General features: G+C 46.5%; 2 protein-coding genes across 6 annotated transcripts in view; both read left to right on the top strand.

The window, feature by feature from the left end:
• Positions 1-9293, top strand: part of ARNT (aryl hydrocarbon receptor nuclear translocator) — a 47264-nt gene extending 37971 nt beyond the window's left edge. For 3 of the 5 annotated variants that reach the window (XM_037501439.2, XM_037501437.2, XM_054691771.1), the window contains 8 exons: positions 2151-2261; positions 2412-2484; positions 2652-2775; positions 2967-3069; positions 3449-3596; positions 5311-5473; positions 5895-6061; positions 6806-9293. In XM_037501439.2, the coding sequence (XP_037357336.1) occupies positions 2151-2261; positions 2412-2484; positions 2652-2775; positions 2967-3069; positions 3449-3596; positions 5311-5473; positions 5895-6061; positions 6806-6895 (979 nt within the window). In that variant the 3' untranslated portion in view covers positions 6896-9293. The remainder of the gene's footprint in view (positions 1-2150; positions 2262-2411; positions 2485-2651; positions 2776-2966; positions 3070-3448; positions 3597-5310; positions 5474-5894; positions 6062-6805) is intronic. The other 2 variants (XM_037501440.2, XM_037501438.2) reach the window with 1 other exon arrangement.
• Positions 9294-9369: 76 nt separating this feature from the next.
• Positions 9370-20769, top strand: CTSK (cathepsin K). The gene is made up of 8 exons (XM_037499552.2): positions 9370-10397; positions 11798-11921; positions 12640-12762; positions 12846-13001; positions 14138-14356; positions 17773-17938; positions 18163-18268; positions 20005-20769. Exons 1-8 carry the CDS (start codon positions 10360-10362, stop codon positions 20102-20104), a joined length of 1032 nt encoding a protein of 343 aa, XP_037355449.1. The 5' UTR covers positions 9370-10359; the 3' UTR covers positions 20105-20769.
• Positions 20770-21077: the final 308 nt, after the last annotated feature.

The following is a 21077-nucleotide window of genomic DNA, read 5'->3' as shown; positions in this document are numbered from 1 at the left end:
ACCGCTGCGCCACCGGGGAGGCCCCCTATACCTTAATTTTAAAACACTTTATTGCTAAGCATCACTGAATTGTGATCTTTTTGCCTATGGAGGGTCTTGATGTTGAAAACTGGTGACTGACAGGGTGTTGTCAAGGAAGACTGGTTGGCTGTGTCAATTCCTTTTCCCTTTTTTTTTTTTTTTTGCAATTTCTTAAAATAGGACAACAATGAAATTTACTGTGTTCTTTAACTCTTCCCTTCACAGAAAAGTTCTCTGTGGCTTGCCATGCTGTTTGGTAGCATTTCCCCGCAGTAGAACTTCTTTGAAAATTGGAGTCAATCCTCTCAAACCTGCCACTGTTTTGTCAGCTGAGTTCATATTATATTCTGAATCCTTTATTGTCCTTTCAACAGTGTTCCCGACATCTTTGCTGGAGTACATTCTGTCTCAAGAAACAACTAAGCAATCCGCATTCTTTACATTTTATCATGGATTGCAGTAGTTCTGTCACAGCCTCAGAATCTACTTCTAATCCTTGTTCTCTTGTTTTCACCACATCTGCAGTTACTTCCTCCACTGACGTCTCCAGTCCCTAAAGTAGTCTGCAGTCAGCTTCTTCCAAACTGCTGTTAGTGTCGCTATTTCGACCTTCCATCATAAGTGCTCTTAATGGCTCCCAGGATGGTGAAGCCTTTCCAAAAGGTTTTCAGCTTCCTATTCCCATATCCATCAGTGGAATCCCCATCTATAGATTTATGAACTGTATTTCTTACTAAGACTTAAAAGTTGTAATTACTCCTTGAGCCCTGGGCTGCAGAATAGATGTTGTAGTTGCAGGCATGAAAGTATTAAACTTCCTTATTTATTAACCTTATTTATCTCCATCAGAACTCTTGGTTGACCAGGTGTACTGTCAATAAGTAGTGATATTTTGGAAAAAATCTTTTTTCCTATGCACTGGGTCTCAACCACAGCCATGACTGGTCAGTGAACCATATTGGAAATAGATACACTGTTACCCAGGCTTTGTGGTCCCATTTACAGAACACAGTCCTTTTAAGGACTGGAAATAACTTATTATGAAGATCTGGAAATAATTATTACCCATTTTTATATAGTTTTTCCCATGATAATTAACTTTAATTCTTTTTTTTTTTATAGAGGCATGTTTTTATTTATTTGTTTGTTTGTTTATACATGCACTGGGTACAGTCAGAAGCGCGGGAGGGTGAGAGAATTCACCAGAGCCAGAGCAGGGAGCAGAGCAGGCAGAAGGACCGAAGTACACTGCTGAGGGGAGCAGCGGGCGGCAGGAGAGGTCTGCGCGCCATGTGGGACCCTCCTCCAGTGGCCGGGGAGCAGCCGGGGATCGAACTGGCGCCGCAGAGGCCGCGGGCAGCTTTGCAACCCAGCGCTCAACCGCTGCGTCACTGGGGAGTCCCTAACTTTAATTCTTAATCCCTTTAATTTTTAAATATTTATTGAAAATTTGGAAGATATTTTGAAAACTAGCGAGAGAAGGAAAAAAATTCTCGCTATTCAGAAATAGTCTTTGTTGCTGTTTCGTTTGATGTACTTTCAGTTTTTTACTGATACTTTTTTAAATTCATTCTGTGGATAAGCATGCATACATTACATCTTCAGCAACTCGGTCTTAAATATCCAGGTGCAGTCAGAACCCTCGCACCATAGGACATAGTTTTTTTTTTTTTTTTTTTAAGATTTATTTATACAAGCACCGGGTACAGTCAGAAGCACGGGAGGGTGAGAGAATTCACCAGAGCCAGAGCGGGGAGCAGAGCAGGCAGAAGCACTGAAGTACACTGCTGAGGGGAGCAGCGGGCGGCAGGAGAGGTCTGCGCGCCATGTGGGACCCTCCTCCGGTGGCCGGGGAGCAGCCGGGGATCAAACCCGCGCTGCAGAGGCTGCGGGGCAGCTTCGCAACCCAGCGCTCAACCGCTGCGCCACCTGGGAGGCCCTCTATTTGTAACATATTGTGCATTTTACAGTGATTTGCTGACTCTGAAGTCATAGGTCACCTACAGGGCTGAACCTACAAGGGACAGGAGACCTGTCCCGTCTGCAGGTTAATCTGTAGGGGCTGATGTTCACACAGGCACTTTAGATTTTTTTTTTTACTCTGTTCTGTCTGCTCTCCATTTCTTCAGGAACTCCAGCCAGGAACCACGGCCTACACTGTCCAGCACAATTCAGAGACCACAGCTGGGTCCCCCATCTAACTTACCCTTGGAGATGGCCTCAGGACAGCTTGCACCCAGGTGAGAAATGATGGCAAGATCATTTATTGAGCAATGACTAGCCTGGGGAAGTGGCCATCTTATTTGTTAATTTTTTTAAGCCCTTTCCCCAGATTCTTTTTTAAAAATTTGCTTTTCCTCTTTGTTTCTTCACTGGCCTTCAAAATATAGGCAGCAGCAACAGCAGACAGAGTTGGATGTGGTAACAGGAAGAGAAGCACTGGCCAGCTACAGTCATTCCCAGGTTAGTGTGGCTTCTTTGAAGAAGAGAAGCATTTCCATAGGAAATGTCCCGCAGTGCCGGTTAGATTGTATGTGTGTACTTTATATGTATGCATCTTTCTGTGCGTTTTGGGTGATTGAATATCATGTTAAACTTTTCATGTTTATTTTTATCATCGTGCACTACAGGTTTCTGTTCAGCCTGTAACAACCACAGGGCCGGAACACAATAAGCCCCTGGAGAAGGGAGATGGTCTTTTTGCTCAGGATAGAGAGCCACGATTTTCAGAAATCTACTCCAGTATTAATGCAGGTATGGCTCTTCCTCATTCTCTTTTGAAGTTCTCATTTAGATCACTTACTGATTGGCCTGCTACTGCCTGGTCAGTAGTCTCCCAACATATTTCCACTTAATCATTATCCCTCATGAGTAAATAGGAACTTGCTGAACTACTATACTACAGCCCCTTGACTGGCCCTCCCCCCACTCCTTTTGGTCCACAGATCAGAGTAAAGGCATCTCCTCCAGCACTGTCCCTGCCACCCAACAGCTATTCTCCCAGGGCACCACATTCCCTCCTACCCCCCGGCTGGCAGAGAATTTCAGGTGAGCCCCATATGTGTGTGCTGCTTTACAGGGCGACTGAGGGATTCGCTTGCTGTATCCAAGTTTCATTCTTCCCTAGCTTTCTCTGGTTATTTCAGACAAAGCAGAGAACTTGTAGGACCTAGGATGGGACAAGCTGCTTTTCCTCTCCTGTTTCTTTGCACCTGTCTTACTGCTATGGTCTAGGTTCCATTCCTATGTGTCCTGATCAGTGTGTGACTGTCAGTCTTTCTGTCTTTTCCAAGTTGTTACCAAGTTTTCCTTAATCCAAGGGAAGTCAAGAGAATCTAGGGATCTCACCAGATTGTCCTGTGGTTCCTAGAATCCAGCATGAAAGCCATCCTCGTAATTCTTTCCCTCTCTGTCTCTTCCCTCCTAGAAATAGTAATCTGGCCCCTCCTGTAACCATCGTCCAACCGTCAGCCTCAGCGGGGCAGATGTTGGCCCAGATTTCCCGCCACTCCAACCCCACCCAGGGAGCAGCCCCAACTTGGACTCCTAGCACCCGCCCAGGTTTCTCTGCCCAGGTAAAACTCCTCGTCTCTGTCTTTCGTTGGGGTGCTGTTTTTGTTTGGTTGGTTCAGCTTTTTTCCATGTGAAAAATTACTGTTGATCTGAATACACCTGTCCTCTCACCCATTCTCTTGCTGCTGCTTTTTTTTATGTTTTAAGAGCAGTTGGATAACTCAAAGCCACAAATAATCCAAAATCTCAGCACATGGTTTTCCATATGCACTTTAGATCGTCTTTGCTCAGATAGAACATCTTGAACAGGTTTGATTTTCAGATCAGCTTTGGGAATAAATTGTAAGAAGTCTCTCTTTTGGTTAGGAATATATAATACAGGAACAAAGGGGAAAATTAATTGCTAAATTATACACAGTGATGTCTATTTAAAACAATGTGTTGAAAAATCCTGTATAATGTATGTGTGTGTATGATACAGAATATGTTAAGCCTAAAGCAAGTTATTTTTCTTGCATTAACATGTACTAATATTACATTAAGTAATAGTTTAAAAAAAGCTAAAACCCAAAGCTGGTTCCAGAATTATTACATGCAGTATGATCTCAATTGTATTTTTTTAAAAAAGCTTGGGAAATAAAAGCTAGAAGAAATTATTAAAAAAAATATTAACCGGGCCTCCCTGGTGGCGCAGCGGTTGAGCGCTGGGTTGCGAAGCTGCCAGCAGCTTCTGCAGCGCCTGTTTGATGCCCAGCTGCTCCCCGGCCACTGGAGGAGGGGCCCACATGGCTCTCAGACCTTTCCTGCCGCCCGCTGCTCCCCTCAGCAGTGTACTTCGGTCCTTCTGCCTGCTAAGTTCCCCGCTCTGGCTCTGGTGAATTCTCTCACCCTCCCGCACTTCTGACTGTACCCAGTGCTTGCATAAATAAATAAATAAATCTTTAAAAAAAATTCATTATCTTAAAAAAAAATATATATATATATATTAACCGTGGGTCTTTGTGGTAGAATTACAAGTGATTCTTTTTCATTTTCCTTCACTTTCCAAATGTTTAACAGTGCATATGGGTTACTAATAATGTGAGAAAAATGTTTCGTTACAAAAAGAAAGATATCAGCGCAGACTGAATTTTGAAATTACGCAGTTTTTTTCTCTCTGTATCACACCATATTGTTATTAACGCCTTTAGTTTTTATATAACATTACAGTTTATAGAATACTTTCAGTAATTTTTCGCTTAATTCTCATAACTCTGAATGTATACTTTTATTAATCCCATAGTTCTTTGCCTTTTTTTTTTTAAAGATTTATTTATTCATTTATCTATACAAGCACTGGGCACAGCCAGAAGCGCAGGAGGGTGAGAGAATTCACCAGAGCCAGAGCGGGGAGCAGAGCAGGCAGAAGGACCGAAGTACACTGCTGAGGGGAGCAGCGGGCAGCAGGAGAGGTCTGCGCGCCATGTGGGACCCTCCTCCAGTGGCCGGGGAGCAGCCGGGGATCGAACTGGTGCTGCAAAGGCTGTAGGCAGCCTTGCAACCCAGCGCTCAACCGCTGTGCCACTGGGGAGGCCCAGTTCTTTGCCTTTTGCACCCTATCACGGCTGCCTGGAAATAGTGTCAGGGGAGGTGGGGAGTTCATTGGAAGAATATACAGTTGGAAAGAAGTAACCATCTTGGCTCACAGAAGCCGGTGACTAACAGGGGTGATGCTCACTGTGTGCGTGCCACGGTGTTAATGTTCCATTTGTTGTTCTTCGTCCCTTCCCCTCTTAGCAGGTGGCTGCCCAAGTGACAGCCAAGACTCGTTCTTCCCAGTTCGGCGTTGGCAACTTTCAGACTCCATCCTCTTTCAGTCCCATGTCCCTCCCTGGTGCTTCTGCTGCATCTCCTGGCACTGCTGCCTACCCTGGTCTCACCAGCCGTGGCTCCAGCTTTGGTGAGTTCAGACCCAGAAGAAGGGAAACAGGAAGCTCACACCACTAAAGAGAAAGAATTTGGTAGCTCAAATGGTTGCACTGACCTAATTATTGGGAAATGGAAGGTGACAGTCCATTTGGGATTTTAAACCTACCCACATGAAAAAGGCAACCACATATCATAAGAAGCATGGAAAGTATTATAAGTTGTACAATATGCACATTTCATTTAAATGAGCAAAGGACTCTTTAGAAAGGCTACCCAGAGCAGAAAAAATTAATTTGGGACTGGCTTTTGAAATAAAAAAGGCATTAATTGAGAGAAAAGGATAGCAGGCCTCTAGGCAGAATTAACGACTTGCATGTTGTTATGTGCTAACTTCTCCTCTGCACTGCAGTTAGTAGATTGAAGTTATTTATTCTTCTTTGCCTTATTTCTAGCTCCTGAGGCTGGACAGACTGCAGGACAGTTCCAGACACGGACAGCAGAGGGTGTAGGTGTCTGGCCTCAGTGGCAGAGCCAGCAGCCTCATCATCGCTCAGGTTCTAATGAGCAACATGTTCAACAGCCATCAGCACAGCAGCCCGGCCAACCTGAGGTCTTCCAGGTAAGGGTGAGAAAAGGCTTCAGGAAATCAGAAACTGGAGTAGAGAGGGTCAGGGAGGAGAGACAGAGAAGGATGAATATGTGGACTGAAGTCCGTGATTGGGCCTGTGGGGGGAAAGGCAGTGGGAACATGTGAGGGTGCACACCATTGCTTGGAAGATTGCTGACTAAGTGTGAGCTTGGTATGCTTTAACCAGACCATCGGTGAAGACATGAAGAGCCTTGCAAAGATGATAGAAAAGGTGATTGTAGTCTACTCCAGGGGACCCACATCCCCACCTCAAAGTCAGTTGGGTGCAATGACCCTGATTATAGGCTGTTTACATAGCGGGGAGGGGGGTGGGGGGACGGGGGGTGTGCAGGGGTAGATGGAGTCATCTCAGGAAGGATAAAGGAAGAGCTAAGTTTAAACACTGAATGACGGCTAAACGGGTTTTGATGGAAAACGAATAGGAGGACAGCTGTGCCCGTGTGTGGGGGGTGGGGCACATGAGCTGCGGCAAGCAGATTCCTCCTTGTTTGGAAATATCGAGGACCAGGAGATAGAGGAAAGGTGGGCTTATAGGAGAAGGCGCTAGGAAAAACAACTGTCCTCTGAAGGAGTCAGAGTGACTGAAAGGAAAGAAGGCTAAGAGCCCAGCCACAGGCACACTGGGGCGGGGGAGGCGCAGGGCGGTGTTGAGCCGCAGCTCTGCAGGTGGAAAGGATCCAGGTGTGTGACCCTGTTATTCTTCTCTCATACTAGGAGATGCTGTCCATGTTGGGGGACCAGAGCAACAGCTACAACAATGAAGAGTTCCCTGATCTAACTATGTTTCCCTCCTTTTCAGAATAGAACTGTTGGGGTGAGGATAAGGGGTGGGGGAGAAAAATCAACCATTTGTTTTTAAAAAGCAAATCTTTCTGTAAACAGAATAAAGTTTGTCTCCCTTCCCTTCCCTCACCCCTATTGTGTACCCCTGTCCCCTCTGGCCTTTTCCTTGCCCTCTTGCCTCTTTGAAATAACATTTGTAGAAGAAATGGAGTGAATCCTCAAGGCTTCGGAGCCCTTTGGATGACTGAGGCTGGGTAAGGTGAAGAAAGCCTTTCCGAGGCCCCGTGGCCAGAGCCGTGTGCCGAGATGACTTGGGCTGGGTCAGGGACAGAGTCGAGCACCGGACATCCACACTGTTCGCCTTGGATGCAGTGGCTTGCTTTTGGAAAGAAATTCTGAATAAGACAGGAGAGAAAAGAAATGTCCTCTTATGTGAGGACCGTGAGACTTGGTAGCTTTACATGGGGCTTTAGGAAGTGAACATAGGCTCTTCCTGGTGCCTGTGAGCAGCTCCTCTGGAAAGAAATGTGCGTGAGGGAGAGTGAGCGAGAGAGAATATGCTAGGAGTGAGTGTGTGCTTTTCTGTTTGTTTCTCCCTATTTGGGAGTTATGCAAAACGTGTTACAGATTTTATCTTTGTCTTTCTGTATGTTTTTCAAAGAGTCCCAGGGAGTTTAATCTTCCCAAGTATTTTCCATGTAGTACTGCAGCCAAGGAGTATTTAAATGAATGTCTTTGCTGCACTCAGTCTGTGCCCAGCCAGCACGCAGCTGTGACAGATGCAGTCTTCTGTTGATGTGATCGATCTCATTGAACATAATAAGTGATCAAGCTGGTTCATTCCTGCTTTCGGTGCTCTCCCCTTGAATGGAAGATCTGCAGACATTACAGAAATAGGCCGGCAAGATAAACACTTTTACGAAAAATAGCCCAGACATGGCCATAAGGATGCTGCGTTTTTCTGTCAGATTCACGTACAATGTATTTTCTATGGAGGTTGTTTCTGCGTGGAAACTCAACTTCTTGGAGTCACAGTCTCAGTGAAAATCCTTCCTTCTGGAGGTTAGACCAGATACCAAGCCTTCTTGCGAAGAAGTAGCCTCTTTTATCCCATTCTCAAAGTGTAGTAGTCTCTCAGCAAACAGAATTGAGTATTTGGAGGCCTTTCCTCTGCTTCATCTCCAGTCTTGAGGATGGACTTTGCATCCTCGTGCAAATGGAGTGAATCCCTGGGATCGCTGGGGCCTGGCCTCCCCTCCTGACAGGGTCACGTAGTAACTATAGCCATATGAATGCTGCCCTTCCTCAGGTAACGGTCATGTGTACCAGCCATGCTTTTGGTTTTAATTGGCTCAGGCCAGTATCTTAAGTGTAAAACTAAGGAAGACATCATTAAATGTAGCCATAGGGGAACTGAGGAGCACGGGTGACCTTGGAGAGGTTGAGAGGGTGTTGTTGCTGGGTTTCCCTCCCTCTGTCTCTAGTTTGGTGCCACGTAGTGCCATGGGAAAGGAGACAGTTTATTTTTTTATTCTCTGTGCACACATACAGTATACCTATATATTTATATCACAGTTTAAGAAACCAAAAAGTTGAGTTTCCAATGGAATCCTTGTTTTTTAATAATCAACTGTTTTAAAATGTGATCAGGACTATAATATTGTACAGTTGTTCTAGGACTTTGGGGAAGGGAAGGTGGGAAGATGCTCTGGGGGTTTCTGCTTTTCCTTCAGGGTTTTATTTTTGATTGTTTTGTTTCTTGTTGGCCGTTTCTGTACTGCTAGCATCTGTGCTCAGCCTTACAGTGGCAAAAACAATGACATGTAGCAAAGATTTTAAAACAAAATATGTTTTTTCCTTTTGTAAACTTCCTTGTGTTGTGTGACCTTGATTGCGGCTTTATCATTCCTTTCCAGCTCACAGACGACAAGCACAGCCAGTTGGGTCCACACTTCGAGCTTCTCATACACACACACAGCCCGCGTGTCTCTGATGTCAGGAATCAGAAACCACAGGGCTCTGATCGCCCAGCGCCCCTTCTTTACTCGTCCTCCTGATCGTGACTCATGGACAGTGTCCGCAGAGACGGCTGGCCGTGGGGTGGGGCTGGGTTTGCCCGAGTCCTCAGAGGGGAGCTTTGGCCCCTGAGACCAGTGAGGCATGTTCGGGTTCCTTCCCCAGCACGTCCTCTTGAAGGACAAGCAATCAGGAATGTGGAAATTTGAACTGAATTCAGTTTCGAACTTGGCTTCCCTCTTAGACCACGTGATTTGTTAGCGGATTTTTTTTTTTTTTAAAGATTTGTTTATTTATTTACACAAGCACTGGGTACAGTCAGAAGCGCGGGAGGGTGAGAGAACTCACCAAAGCCAGAGCAGAAAACAGAACAGGCAGACCAACGACATACACCGCTGAGGGGAGCAGCGGGCGCGGCAGGAGAGGTCTGTCATGCCATGTGGGACCCTCGCCAGCGGCCGGGGATCACAGGGATCGAACTGGTGCTGCAGAGGCTGCGGGCAGCTTCGCAGCCCAGCGCTCAACCGCTGTGCCACCAGGGGAGGTCCTCATTAGAGAATCTTAAAACCTTTGTGCTTGAGGGTCTGTGTGTGTAATCCAGCTAGAAACTGAATTTAGATGCCACGTATTGCCCATCCTACTCCTGGCACCCCCTCTTCCATGACATCTGTTTATGGAAGAAAACAGGAGTTTGGGCATGTGGCTTAGGGACTGAACTGGACTCTTATGATCTGTCACATGGCTGGATGGTAGGGAAGCACTTGGCCACACTCATATGACTGGACCTGCGCTAGGGATTTTAAGGGCAGACGGGAAATGGTCGTCAGGCGTCCTGCCGGCTCAGTCCCAGGACAGCAGCAGTCACGTGCGGCTCCCTCATGGCACTGATTAAAGTGCTGTCCTAAATAGTTAGCGATGCTGTTTTTGGTTACTTCTAGAACTGGTTCCATCTGATCATGTCCTCCCTCAGCAAGCCATGTTAGGGGGTACAACTGTTCCCTGCCTCAAGGCGATAACTTTTAGCCAACAAGTTTCCAAATACAAATGATTTTTAGCCTATGGCCACCTTTATCCATACTTTTCTAGCTTTTCATGTGAGGATCAAACATTTGAAAACAGGTTTCAAGGCTAGAGAGATGAGTAATATCAGGAAAAGCAGGGAAAATATGTAATGCCCCCTAATAGAAGACGACCAGAGCTGTGTCCTATTTATCCATCAAAGAGAGTGACGTGTTTTGAGGTCTCTGTGTTTCCTCAAAGCCGTCATGTGAAACTAGATTCCCAGCAGCTTCTCTCTGGCGAATAATCCCTCCTGTCGCCACACGCCTCCTCCCTTACCCCCTTTTTTTCAGCATTTCTTTCCCCGCCTCCTTCCCTATCCAAATTTTCCAGCCAACAGCTGGAGTTGACTTCCTCAATTCTGATGGAATAAATCCAGCCCTGCAGCCGTCCGCCCGCATTAGCCACTCATGCGGAAACCAGCTCGAGAGCAGCTCCCTGACGGCAGGTAACATCTTTGACTTACTGGATCTTTTAGCTTCTCCTTCCTGCAGGTCTCCACCGCCCAAGTGTTAGAGAGAGAGTGACTTGGGGATCACATGAACTGTTAGGTTGTATGGATGAAAACAGTGATGCCTTCTTAGGCAAAATAAAATCTGCTTGATCAGGAGTCCTGCCTTTGGGATGTATCTGTGATTGTCGGGAATCCTCTACCTTCCGGTCCCTCAGAATGTCTAGGATTTTTGGTTTTGGTCAAGGATACCAAAGGCGTTAACTTACCAGTGGGGAGGAGGCGTGCAGGGAGCTCAGAACCTCGTACTGCTTGAGACATTTCCAAGCCCTTAATGCTCCAGGCATTTATGTCCTGGACATTCGGCCAGTTTGCAAAGGTTACCCAGAAAAAGGACTGTAACAAAAATGTTCGCAAGCTGTCTGACCTGCTACAGGGTGCAAGTTGCTCTTAAAATGGAGGATACCGTAAAGCCACTGGGCAAGAAGAAAAGCCAGAGTAAACTTCTGAGTGCTGTGAATTCAATGATAACAAAACATTGATTTTTCTCTTACATTCTTCTAACAAACTTTGGTTTTGAGGTGTTTTGTCCTCAGAGGCAGTGATGTGTTTTGGTTGATCAGAAAAAGAAAACCTCAGCAGCTGGTTGAAATTAGTATGGTTTCCTGCCTGAGGAGGGAGCAGGGAGAGTTTATAAGAATTCGGAAGAGAAAGTAAATAGCTCATATAGTGGATCGGAAGTTCTGTCAGTGTTTCCCTTGTTCTCTCCTGGCAAGAACTGGAGAAGTATTAGGATTTACGCAAGGAAGAAAGAATGCCTCGGGTGACCAGGATATAGAATTTAGCTGGAAATTTGTCCCTTGTGTATTCTCCAGCCCCGCTGGCCCCACCTGCTCCTAGTTTATCTGTCTCCATGTCTGCTGGGGACAATGGAGGAGGCAGGTGCTGAGATCATCCAGATTGTCCATTTTCTACTCTTTCTGGTTGTGCAAGGTGTGTGTGTATGTGTGTGTGTGTGCGCGCGCACACGCACATGCGTGTTTTCAGTCTCCCTAGCTTAAAATACCTGCATTCAAGTGTATCAGCAGCCCATCCAACCCGACGCCCACTGACTGGCTGTGTACAGGGAAATCGCCCTCGATTCTTTGGCTGCCTGCTTTACAAAGCCTAGTTTTCTTTTGCCTCATGGTCTGGAGGGAGGGGTTTTTAACTTCTGGGTGCACACTCCGGAATTAGTGTTGAAAAATTTTATTAGCTTCTTAAAGGAACCTGTGGCTGCTCCCAAAAGTTAAGAACTGCCCACCAGGGACTATGGTTCTGGCTGTTTCCTCATCCCAAGCCAGGCTCTGAGCCCCTTGGCAAATCAAAGAATCTCCCCTAAGTATCCCCTTCCTCAGGATGTGGTGGCTTAAGGTTCTGCTGCTCCTGCCCGTGGTGAGCTCTGCTCTGTATCCTGAGGAGATGCTGGACTCTCATTGGGAGCTATGGAAGAAGACCCACCAGAAGCAGTACACCAGCAAGGTGCCCAGGGGGGAGGGCATGGGGACCCCTCAAGACCACAAGCCCCAAGGCCCAGACCGCCTCCCTCAGTGCAAACCCTTTAGCTGCTCCCGCAAAGCAGACTTGTACCTGTGCCCTAATTCTTTTTTAAGATTTACTTATTTATGCATACAAGAACTGGGGCACAGGCCAGAAGTGTGGGAGGTGAGAGGATTCACCAGATACAGAGCGGGGAACAGAACAGGCAGATAGACCCAAGTACACTGCTGAGGGGAGCAGCGGTGAGTCAGGGGAGGTCTGCCGTGCCATGTAGGTAGCTCCCCAGCTGACCTGGGATGCAGAGGCTGTGGACAGCTTCACAGCGCTGTGCTTAACCCCTTGTGCCACCAGAGAGGCCATGTGCCCTATTTCTTAACATAGTTTTTGTTCCTGGTTTTCAACTTGGCCCTCAAGTTCTATCCTTTTTTTCTTTATAACATATTTCTCTTTGGGAGAAACATTAGATTAATACTATTCCTCCATAAACATTTTTTCTATATTCTCTCCAGGACTTCACCTATTAATTTGTTTTTATTTATGTATTTCTTTTTGCATGCTAATAACCCCATGGTCAGTTCCCAACAATATATTTTTAAATTCTCTGTGATTTAAGTTTTATCTTCTAAAGCCCTCCAGGCTTACAGATGTAGCTTTGCACGCAGGACACAGTCTGTGCTAGTACTGATTGTGCTCTGTTTAGGAGGAAGAAATCTCTCGGCGTCTGATTTGGGAAAAAAACCTGAAGCATATCTCCACCCATAATCTGGAGGCCTCTCTGGGTGTACATACTTATGAGCTGGCCATGAACCACTTGGGGGACATGGTGAGTTAACTCTCAACTCCCAGCTACTCGCCCTGTTTGCTCAGTTCTCTCCTGATGCCTGACTCATTTCTTCCTTGCTGCAGACCAGCGAAGAGGTAGTCCAGAAGATGACTGGGCTCAAAGTGCCACCCTCGCGTCCCCGTGGTAACGACACCCTCTACATCCCGGACTGGGAAGGGAGAGTCCCAGATGCCATCGATTATCGAAAGAAGGGATATGTCACTCCTGTCAAAAACCAGGTACTCTTCCTCCTGGGTGCGCGCACGTCGTCTGACATGACCTCTTCCTTTCTGTGTTTCTTTGTTCTTAAGGTGGGAGGGCACCAGAAGCGGGCAAGGAATTTAGGTACCTCCCTGTTTGCTAAGAGACTATGTCTATTATGTTTATTGAGCACATCACCCATTTTTCTGCATTTAGGTGGTTTCTGTTTTTCCTCTTTTAGAGTGTTGCTGGACGCACCCTGGTGCATGTATTTTTGTGTGCTTGTAAAAATGTGTGTGCAGAGTAAATCCTAACGTTGGAGTTGCTAGGTCCCTGGGGCCCTTTTCCAAAAAAGTTTTTGCCGGGTTTCCTACAACCTCACCAACATAGAATGTATCAACCAGATAGACATTTAACATTTGTTCTGACAATTCAACAAACACGTTTTTTTTCCAGAACCTGTCCGCTCTATGTGGTGCTAAGCACAGGTATTCAGGCTGCCAAGATAGAGCCTTTATCCTCCAGAAACCCACAATCTTAAAAAATAGAACAGAGAAGGAAAATTGTTAACCTAGCTAAACACTAATAGTAGCTAGCACTTTTTTTAGAGATTGTTATGTGTCAAAAATGCATGTACTTTAAATCAATTAACTTTTCAAACCTTCATAATTCAATTTAAGTGCATTATTATTATTATCCACATTTTACACCTAAGAAAACGAAGACTCTGCGGTTTACTCTCTGCCCCAAGATCACATACGTAGTGACTTGCAAAGCCAGGACAGCATGAGAGCCAGGGCAGCATGGTTCATGAGAACACTGATGAGGGAAGATCAGTCCCAGCCGACTTGGAGCAAGACAGCTTGACGGCAGACCCACTGTTACCGTACATTATGGCTTTCACGAACCCATGGAGGACTCAAGTGGACCTCCTGAGCGCTCTGTGCCCTGCTGTAGCCAGTGCTGACAACAGTTTTCAGCAGCAGCAGCCGCACAGTAGGACGCAGCAAAGTGACATGGAGAGAGAGACAGACAGAGAGAGGTGGGGGCCGGGAAGAATCCACAAGAGAGGACCGGGCCGGGTTTATAAGCGCGCGTAACTCTGTCAGGCAGGTAGCGAGAAGGGACGGATGTGGACAGTGGCACCTCAGAGTCTCTCTGTTCTGCCCCGCAGGGCCAGTGTGGCTCCTGCTGGGCCTTCAGCTCTGTGGGCGCCCTGGAGGGCCAGCTCAAGAAGAAAACCGGCAAACTCTTAAACCTCAGTCCTCAGAACCTGGTGGACTGTGTGTCCGAGAACGACGGCTGCGGCGGCGGTTACATGACCAACGCCTTCCAGTACGTGCAGAAGAACCGGGGCATTGACTCGGAGGACGCCTACCCATACGTGGGCCAGGTGAGGCTGCCCGCACGGTTACACGGCCCGCGGTGGCTCCTGCCTCCCCGGCAGGATCATTTTGTTCTGGAATCAGTAACAGAAATCTTATTTTCTGTTACCCTGTCCTGCTTTCTTGATGGGGTGAACTCTCACAAAAGATGAAGAGCCCCTCAATCTGGGGCACGTAGGCTGGCTCCTCTCTGCCCCTCAGAACAGGCAGAGCACAGGTTGGCCCACGGGCCTTTGTGGGGGTCCCTACACCCCTCTACACACTTCTCCACTCGCAGCATACCCCAGCCGCCTTGCTGATTTCATGAACCACATGGCTTTGTTTTGTGTGATCTCCATGTGGGTATTGGGCATGTTTAAGCAAATTATGTAAGTTAACGTGCTAACATGTACATACTATGAGAGAAAATAGCACGTTGCTTCATACTTCATACTGTGATTTTTTTAGAGATCAAGTAATTTCCTCCCGTGTGATCCTTTACTAATAGGAAAGAGATCATTCTTATTTAAAAGGAAGATGATCTGAGGACTTTCTATGTGCATGGGGGTAATAGATATTATGGTCTTTACAGTGATGGTCTGTGAAACAGGGATAGCACGTTTGAGTGATAAAAATGATGGCTATTATGTGCCAAGTGGATTTTTCTTGTTTAATCCTCACTAGCCCTGTTGGCTACCCCACTTTATATGTAAGGGAACTGACACTTAAGGAAATAAGACCTACTCAAATTAATACCACTAGTTATTTGGCAGAGCCAAGATTTGCCTACAAAGTAGTTTATCTGCTACAAAGATTCACGAGCAAGAATTTCTTTACTAGACCAAAGCCTTGGAACAGGATGGTCAGAGTCTTAGGGTACGTGACCTCTAACTTTTCTAGATGTCAAGTTGTTCATCATTGTATTTGGAGAATTTTATGCTCCCACCTGTTGTGAATGAGAAATTCTATAGATTTATCTGTGTGTTGGCCGTCTGTCGTTCTTCATAGAATTGATAATTGATTGTTTATGTCTTTTGTCCATTTTTAACTAGGTTGTTTTTCTCTTATGGATTTTTAAGAATTTTAAAGATGCTTGATGTTGATACTCTACATTATGGGTCTTTTTTTTTTAAAGATTTATTTATACAAGAATGGGGGTATAGGTCAGAGGCGCGGGAGGGTAAGAGGATTCACTGTAGGCAGAGTGGGGAACAGAACAGGCAGACGGACCGAAGACACTGCTGAGGGGAGCAGCGGGCAAGGCAGAAGAGGTCTGCCATGCCATGTGGGAAGCTCCCTGGCCGGCCGGGAATCGAACCGGCGCTGCAGAGGCTGCAGACAGCTTCACAGCGCAGCGCTCAACCCGCTGCGCCACTGGGGGAGGCCCCAATGTTTGTTTTTGTGATCTTTCAATCCAGAAATTTTTTCAATGTAAAATTATTTTCCCTTTGCATTTGATGACTTCAAAGTCCAGCAGCAATGAGTTTTGCTCATTCCTGTTTAGTCACTTGAAATACCTGCGACAGTAAAGTGCTCATCAGTGTTCACAACCACACAGATCCACTAATCCGGGGTTCAGCAACCCACATGGTCAGGTTACTTCAGCACACCCTCATCAAGGGGTCACTTCAAAACAGGGATTTGCTTTGTAAATTTCATCCCATTGTTATTCCATCTTATGACTACTTAGCTGTCAGGTATACAAGGGAAAGAAATAGGAGGTGGTATCTGGAAAAAAAATCCCCTTCATCTGTGTGCAATTTTTGGAAATGTTGGGTCCAAACATTTCTGGGGCTGCTGCCAAGGCAGAGCATGCTGACACCACTCTGCACTTTAAAATTCTAAAAACATCAGATCCATCACTGAGATAACCTGAACGTGGCAATGAGTTTTTTAAATTGTCATGTAGTCTTTCAACAACTTTCTGTTGTTGCACAATAGTAAAAAATGAAACAAATTCCAATGGTATATTAAAAAGAAACAGATATTTATGATTTCATATTCATTAATCTAAGTAGCTGATTTAAAGGCTTGCATAGGTATATTAAAGAAAAATAAATTAAATATGACAGAACTATTCATTTATTATGCATCTACCGATAGCTTATATCATTTTTAAAGTACTGTAGTTACCAGCCTTGTAGAGGGTTCAATAGTTCAGAGATTCTGAATAATTTAAATGAAAATCACATAATATTTGAAACTCTTAAAATAGAAGAAACATTTGACTTCTCATTTCTGCTTTCCTGCCCCCTCAAATGGTCTCTTCAGCATTTCAGAGCAACCTGCAATGTTTCTGTTCTCAAAATTAATGAAAAAGAAGAATTAGCCATGTAATGCACGTTTGATTTTTAACATTCTGAATCTGGGGCAGCTGTTCTCTTTTATCTACTTTACACTTTTAAAAAGTAGCTATTGTATGAAACAGAAAGAGTTTTTCATATAAACATGTGAATGAATGAATGAAGGGAGGTAAAGAAAAATAAAATTTAAAAATGAAGAAACTGATCTCTGGCTACTTCCAGATAATACAGCACCAAAATGCAAGTTACTCTGCTGTAAAGTATTAGTGCAGGTGCATTTCTAAAGTCACTCCCAAGATCCTTTATTTCACTTGTTGATTGTGCAGGTTTTGGCACAATCAGGGGTTTGGATCATGTAGCAGAGAACAAACTGCTTGAGAAACTAAGACAGGCAACCTCTGTAACTTTAGGACACGCTGCCATTGTTAACATTACAGTAATGTGTTCTCGTGGATGCGACTTTAGGGCTTTGACGGGGTAGTGGTTCGGAAAACGCATTGCCAGGGAGAGTACCTCCTTGACCTGGCTAGATTTCCTGGGGTGGCCAATGAAACAGATAATTGCTAACTAGGTCTGTGAAGCTTATTGTGAAGCTCACGTGGTCAATTGCTAAGTTCTTTATAAATTTGCTCCGGTGTCCCATTATGTGCTTTACCTCCCGCCCTGGCTAGAGACAAGTCCAGTGGAACTGCCTGGCGCTCACTGCCCTCTGTGTGCACACCGGGCGGGCCTGGGCCTCGGCCTCCTTCTCACGCGGCAGCCCTTGTCTTCCTGCCTTCTGAGGCTCATTTAGACCACATGACCGAAAGTCATTTGTGCTTCATAAAAATGTTTATTCCAGAAATCTCCTCCTACCCTGTGTTAATTACAATATTTGCTCTCTCTCACTCTTCAGAGTTTTACAGTACTCCTTTCCCCAGTTTAGTTTGAAAAGTCCCTGGGGTTAGCTTTGTATATGGCGCGACATACCCGCTTTTCTACTTGTTTATCATTTTCTAAAATGGTGAGGAGAAAAGACACCCCCTCGAGAGACCCCACTGTGTGCCCCCTCTTAGTTCCCTGGCATCACTCACGGAGCCACTGCCCATGGCTTTGCCCTCGTCCTGTTTCTCCCTAGTCCTGTTTCACCCTGTGTCTTGCAGGACGAGAGCTGTATGTACACCCCGACGGGCAAGGCAGCGAAATGCAGAGGGTACAGGGAGATCCCTGAGGGGAGTGAGAAAGCCCTGAAGAGGGCAGTGGCCCGGGTAGGACCCATCTCTGTGGCCATTGACGCGAGTCTCACCTCCTTCCAGTTTTACAGCAAAGGTAAGGGGCTCCGGTGGCGCTCAGTCAGGCGGCCCGCCAGGGCGCTCAGTCTTTTCAGGGTGTCCATGTCCTGACTGAGTAGCCCGGGGAGAAACTAGCAGCTGCCACGGTGCAGGCGCTTCTGTCTCAGCCTCCCCACGGGGACAGAGCTCTGCAGCCTCCTCAGAGACCCCACAGGCCCTCCCCGGCGCTGCAGGAAGCTCATGCTGGTGCTTGTTTCCTAGGCGTGTATTACGATGAAAACTGCAACAGCGATAACCTGAACCACGCGGTGCTGGCCGTGGGGTACGGGGCCCAGAGGGGAAGCAAGCACTGGATAATTAAAAACAGGTGACGATGGGAACTTTTTTTCCGCCTCCAAACTACCCTGTTAGCACTCAGCCTCATCTTCAGTTTCACTATATTCCTTTCTCTACCGAGTCAGAAAATTGTCTCAGACTTCACAGTCCTGCTTACCCCATCAGAGGCTCTGAATTCTGATGTTTAACAGCCAGACAACAGTACTCAAGTGTGCCAGGAGCTGCTCCTGGAGCAGGCTCAGTCCTGTACACGAAGGAGCGGGGTCCACCTTCTGTGGTCTCACGGCCCAAGAAAGACAGGCCTCGCTCTCCGGAATGTAAAGTAGCACAAAGAACCAGCAGGAACTTCGGGAAATATACATATATCATTTTCCCGTTCCCCCTTGGCATTCCCCTGGGCCACTTTTGGTTCCGCCGGCTGCACTTTGGATAGAGATGTAGTAACTCGCCAAGACATGAGGTCTGTGAAGAGAAACACTGTCCGGAAGCGTTTCCTTCCCTGTTCTTGGGGACAGTAATGACAGGTTGCCGTGACTCTCCGTTTCTCTTCAGTTTCCTCTGACTCTGGGGGCGCAGATTCATAAGAATGAGACTCTTCCTTGCAGGGCAGCAGCATCTGGCAGGAGCACTGCTTAAGTTTCCCGTACTTGGTTCCTCCCCGCGCTGCAGTCCTGCTCTCTGGGGAGTGGACAGGCGGGTACATGGTGGAAACAGCTGGGCTGCTGCTGGAGGGCAGACAGGACCAAATGTGAGGTTGCCCCGAAGCAGCCTCTCCTATCACAGCCCAAATTGCAGGTGACACCAGCACCCTCTGAGACAGTGCTCCCCTCCCCCGCTCCTGTCCTGGCTCCTCCTTTCTCACTCCCAGCCCCAAGCTCGCCCTGTTAGGTGCCAAGAGTGGAATCCACATCCAAGAGACTGGGAGGAGGGAGGGAAGCCCCCAGGTGGGAGCTGGTCATTGAGGCCCCCCAGGGAGGGAAGCAGGGGGAGAGCTTGCTCGGTCCTAAGGGGAATGAATTGGAGAATTTGCTCCTCAGGGACAAAGGCCGGGATACTAATGGAAACAACTTAAGAAGATCTGTACACCAGCCTCTCCTCTCCTGTCTCTCCCTCCCTCCCTCTCTAGTCTTCTGCCCTCTTGGTTTCCTTAGCGCTCTCCTCCCTGCCAGAGCGTCACTCCTTTCTCCTACGGGTGTGCTCCCCAGTCACGACCACCAGGGTCAGCCTCTCTGGCCACTTATGCTCCAGACTCACATTTTCAAGATTACTCTTCGTAAACTCTTCGCACGCTCAGACGCCAGCGGCTGCTGCACTCATGGGCACTCGGGTCACTCTGGCCCACCACAGTGGCGGCAAAGATGATCCAACTTGACCTCAATCTACTTTCCAGACACATCTCCCACTACACGAAAAATAGCTCAGACACCCTATATTTAGCCCCATGGCCCCAACATATGTCCAGTGCCTTCCTGCCTCTATTACTCACTTCACACTCCGCTGCTAACATCCCATGGCCACAAGACCTAATTCTGCCCAAACTTGGTGCTCAGCTCAAGTGCTGCCTCTTATATGAAGCCTGTTTCAGTCCCCTTGATCAGAAGCAATCTCTGTCATCTTGGAGACCCACAGCACCTATGCCTCTCAACACTTCTGACTTTAAACATTTTTAAGTAAAAACTCATTTTTGTATAAACCAGCACAGCACTCAGTGTTTTGGTGACTAAGTAAAATGAAGGTACTAAGTATTTTCCCTTGATTGCTCCACAGCTGGGGAGAGAACTGGGGAAACAAAGGCTACATCCTCATGGCTCGGAATAAGAACAACACCTGTGGCATTGCCAACCTGGCCAGCTTCCCCAAGATGTGACCTCACCCGCAAACCCAGTCTGGCTTTTCCATTCTTTCCACCGTGATGCAACGTGCTAGTGTATTTTGGAAGGGAGCTCGTGTGCCTCTCTTGAAGCAGATGTGATACAGAGATTGTCCGTTCCATTCCCACATTTGTTTATGCTCTGGGTGACACTGCTGTCCTTCCAAATAAGACCATTGTTTTTCACTGTGGACACACTGCCAATCTCCCTAACAGGTGCGGATTCTTGGTCTAAGAGATCTGACCACAGCCTGCCCTGGCTGTGTTTCTCCTGTTGGAGACTGAGGCTGAGCTGACAGTTGGGGACTGGAGATCTCAGCTGGGCTAGACTCTCAGCCACAGGGGCTGGCCAGCTCCACCATGCTGGAGGACTCAGGTGACCTCAGTCTCCAAGTTCACTTTGATATCCTCAAAGATTTCTCTTCTCCACCCCAATTCATGAAGTTACTCATGTATCTTTGGTGCAAGTATATGAAGCAAGAAATGTGTTTTCCTTTTCCTTCTTTGCATCTTTAAAGTAAACCAAATATTTACCTCTTATCTATAATTTAATAAATAGCTGTTTAGTAAACATTCATTTCGTGTCAGATACTCTTATGTGCTGGAGACAAAAAGAGGAATGAAACATGCAGCCTGTTCTTGCTGTGCTCACAGTTTATTTGGAAAGCCTGACACGGGAGCAGTTTGTCCTAACTCATTCCTTTTTTAATTCCTTCAACCTATTTGTTAAGTGCTTACTCTGTACTAAGACGGTACTAGGTTTCAGGGGTTAAATGGATATAAAGAGATTTCAATATTTAAATCTACCTATAGGGAAGCTGGATTAAGTGACACATGAACCTGGGTCTTTGTAAATATCTTGTGGCCCTTTCTGAGGCTCCACAACCTCACCTTTTGCTGTCACCAAGACAGTAGGTTGAAACTCTTTGTGATGGTTTTCAAGCAGTGTTCATTCTAAAAGAACTTAGCA

This window comes from Talpa occidentalis, unplaced genomic scaffold (assembly GCF_014898055.3).
Source record: "Talpa occidentalis isolate TD23 unplaced genomic scaffold, MPIMG_talOcc4v2.1 talOcc4.9, whole genome shotgun sequence".
Taxonomy (NCBI): Eukaryota; Metazoa; Chordata; class Mammalia; order Eulipotyphla; family Talpidae; genus Talpa; species Talpa occidentalis.
This window is presented reverse-complemented; position numbering and strand designations above follow the sequence as displayed.